Raw genomic sequence first — 3,237 nt, 5'->3', positions numbered from 1 at the left:
TCAGCTCAAAACCCGCTACCGGGTGTATAAATACCTGCATCTGCACGCGAGGTGTAGGGAGTAAAGTGAGTACTCCAACTCAGTGAGTAATAAAAGTAAATAATAACTGAGCAGTAAGAAATCACGTAAGGCAAACCATCATGCTGTACAAAGCAGTGTAAAACCTTTTGAGAAAAACAATGAAGCTGTAAAATCTTAGAAAAAATGCCTTAGCTCAGTTTAAGACTCTTTTGGAAATGGCTTTTTTTAACAGTTATGCAAATGAATGCAAAACAAATAGTGCAGATAAGCACAAAAATTCGCCCCTCGGCACAACACTCTCTCAACAGATAATGGCAGACAATCGGGTAGATACCACGTGAAGTAACACAGACAACAGATAATGGTAGGCAAATGAAGCAAAGTAAACACATAGATCAGTATCATATAGTAACCGCTGCGGCGTGCAGCCCGATACATATATCGCTGCGGCGTGCGGCCTGATCCATATATTTCGTCGACGACGCTCACTGGGGGTGTGCAGACTCCGGGAGGGGCCCCTTACGGCCCAAGCGCAAATATCAAGCCATCTCGTGGCATCGAATCCAGGCCCTCGGCCTCATATCGGTACCAGTATAACACTGCTGCGGCGCGCAACCCGATCCCATAGTATCCTCACAACACAGGCCCTCGNTCATCTAATCTAGACCTTGATCTTGTTCTTTTTTTACCGATAGACTTCGATGGCTCTTTGTTCTTTTCCTTGTATCACGCTTAGAAATCTCAGAATTTCCTTTGTCTTCTTCCTCCTCCTCATCAATACCCTCTAATGCTAAGCTCCTTGCAATGGATTTTTTACTAACAGGTATGCCCTTGTCATCTAATCTAGACCTTGATCTTGTTCTTTTTTTACCGATAGACTTCGATGGCTCTTTGTTCTTTTCCTTGTATCACGCTTAGAAATCTCAGAATTTCCTTTGTCTTCTTCCTCCTCCTCATCAATACCCTCTAATGCTAAGCTCCTTGCAATGGATTTTTTACTAACAGGTATGCCCTTGTCATCTAATCTAGACCTTGATCTTGTTCTTTTTTTACCGATAGACTTCGATGGCTCTTTGTTCTTTTCCTTGTATCACGCTTAGAAATCTCAGAATTTCCTTTGTCTTCTTCCTCCTCCTCATCAATACCCTCTAATGCTAAGCTCCTTGCAATGGATTTTTTACTAACAGGTATGCCCTTGTCATCTAATCTAGACCTTGATCTTGTTCTTTTTTTACCGATAGACTTCGATGGCTCTTTGTTCTTTTCCTTGTATCACGCTTAGAAATCTCAGAATTTCCTTTGTCTTCTTCCTCCTCCTCATCAATACCCTCTAATGCTAAGCTCCTTGCAATGGATTTTTTACTAACAGGTATGCCCTTGTCATCTAATCTAGACCTTGATCTTGTTCTTTTTTTACCGATAGACTTCGATGGCTCTTTGTTCTTTTCCTTGTATCACGCTTAGAAATCTCAGAATTTCCTTTGTCTTCTTCCTCCTCCTCATCAATACCCTCTAATGCTAAGCTCCTTGCAATGGATTTTTTACTAACAGGTATGCCCTTGTCATCTAATCTAGACCTTGATCTTGTTCTTTTTTTACCGATAGACTTCGATGGCTCTTTGTTCTTTTCCTTGTATCACGCTTAGAAATCTCAGAATTTCCTTTGTCTTCTTCCTCCTCCTCATCAATACCCTCTAATGCTAAGCTCCTTGCAATGGATTTTTTACTAACAGGTATGCCCTTGTCATCTAATCTAGACCTTGATCTTGTTCTTTTTTTACCGATAGACTTCGATGGCTCTTTGTTCTTTTCCTTGTATCACGCTTAGAAATCTCAGAATTTCCTTTGTCTTCTTCCTCCTCCTCATCAATACCCTCTAATGCTAAGCTCCTTGCAATGGATTTTTTACTAACAGGTATGCCCTTGTCATCTAATCTAGACCTTGATCTTGTTCTTTTTTTACCGATAGACTTCGATGGCTCTTTGTTCTTTTCCTTGTATCACGCTTAGAAATCTCAGAATTTCCTTTGTCTTCTTCCTCCTCCTCATCAATACCCTCTAATGCTAAGCTCCTTGCAATGGATTTTTTACTAACATGTATGCCCTTGTCATCTAATCTAGACCTTGATCTTGTTCTTTTTTTACCGATAGACTTCGATGGCTCTTTGTTCTTTTCCTTGTATCACGCTTAGAAATCTCAGAATTTCCTTTGTCTTCTTCCTCCTCCTCATCAATACCCTCTAATGCTAAGCTCCTTGCAATGGATTTTTTACTAACAGGTATGCCCTTGTCATCTAATCTAGACCTTGATCTTGTTCTTTTTTTACCGATAGACTTCGATGGCTCTTTGTTCTTTTCCTTGTATCACGCTTAGAAATCTCAGAATTTCCTTTGTCTTCTTCCTCCTCCTCATCAATACCCTCTAATGCTAAGCTCCTTGCAATGGATTTTTTACTAACAGGTATGCCCTTGTCATCTAATCTAGACCTTGATCTTGTTCTTTTTTTACCGATAGACTTCGATGGCTCTTTGTTCTTTTCCTTGTATCACGCTTAGAAATCTCAGAATTTCCTTTGTCTTCTTCCTCCTCCTCATCAATACCCTCTAATGCTAAGCTCCTTGCAATGGATTTTTTACTAACAGGTATGCCCTTGTCATCTAATCTAGACCTTGATCTTGTTCTTTTTTTACCGATAGACTTCGATGGCTCTTTGTTCTTTTCCTTGTATCACGCTTAGAAATCTCAGAATTTCCTTTGTCTTCTTCCTCCTCCTCATCAATACCCTCTAATGCTAAGCTCCTTGCAATGGATTTTTTACTAACAGGTATGCCCTTGTCATCTAATCTAGACCTTGATCTTGTTCTTTTTTTACCGATAGACTTCGATGGCTCTTTGTTCTTTTCCTTGTATCACGCTTAGAAATCTCAGAATTTCCTTTGTCTTCTTCCTCCTCCTCATCAATACCCTCTAATGCTAAGCTCCTTGCAATGGATTTTTTACTAACAGGTATGCCCTTGTCATCTAATCTAGACCTTGATCTTGTTCTTTTTTTACCGATAGACTTCGATGGCTCTTTGTTCTTTTCCTTGTATCACGCTTAGAAATCTCAGAATTTCCTTTGTCTTCTTCCTCCTCCTCATCAATACCCTCTAATGCTAAGCTCCTTGCAATGGATTTTTTACTAACAGGTATGCCCTTGTCATCTAATCTAGACC

The 3,237-nt window shown here is 40.0% G+C and overlaps 1 protein-coding gene across 1 annotated transcript; it reads left to right on the top strand.

The window, feature by feature from the left end:
- Nucleotides 1–825: 825 nt before the first annotated feature.
- Nucleotides 826–3,210, top strand: LOC109222372 (putative protein TPRXL; the record flags this gene model as incomplete). The annotated part of the gene is made up of 13 exons (XM_019386738.1): nucleotides 826–844; nucleotides 940–1,026; nucleotides 1,122–1,208; nucleotides 1,304–1,390; nucleotides 1,486–1,572; nucleotides 1,668–1,754; nucleotides 1,850–1,936; nucleotides 2,214–2,300; nucleotides 2,396–2,482; nucleotides 2,578–2,664; nucleotides 2,760–2,846; nucleotides 2,942–3,028; nucleotides 3,124–3,210. Coding segments are annotated over exons 1-13 (1,063 nt in total), but the record flags the coding sequence as incomplete, so codon positions are not given.
- Between the last annotated feature and the right edge of the window lie 27 nt (nucleotides 3,211–3,237).

The sequence above is a fragment of the Nicotiana attenuata genome, unplaced genomic scaffold (genome assembly GCF_001879085.1).
Source record: "Nicotiana attenuata strain UT unplaced genomic scaffold, NIATTr2, whole genome shotgun sequence".
Taxonomy (NCBI): domain Eukaryota; kingdom Viridiplantae; phylum Streptophyta; class Magnoliopsida; order Solanales; family Solanaceae; genus Nicotiana; species Nicotiana attenuata.
Note: the sequence above shows the minus strand (reverse complement) of the source record. Positions and strands in the feature narration are given on the sequence as shown.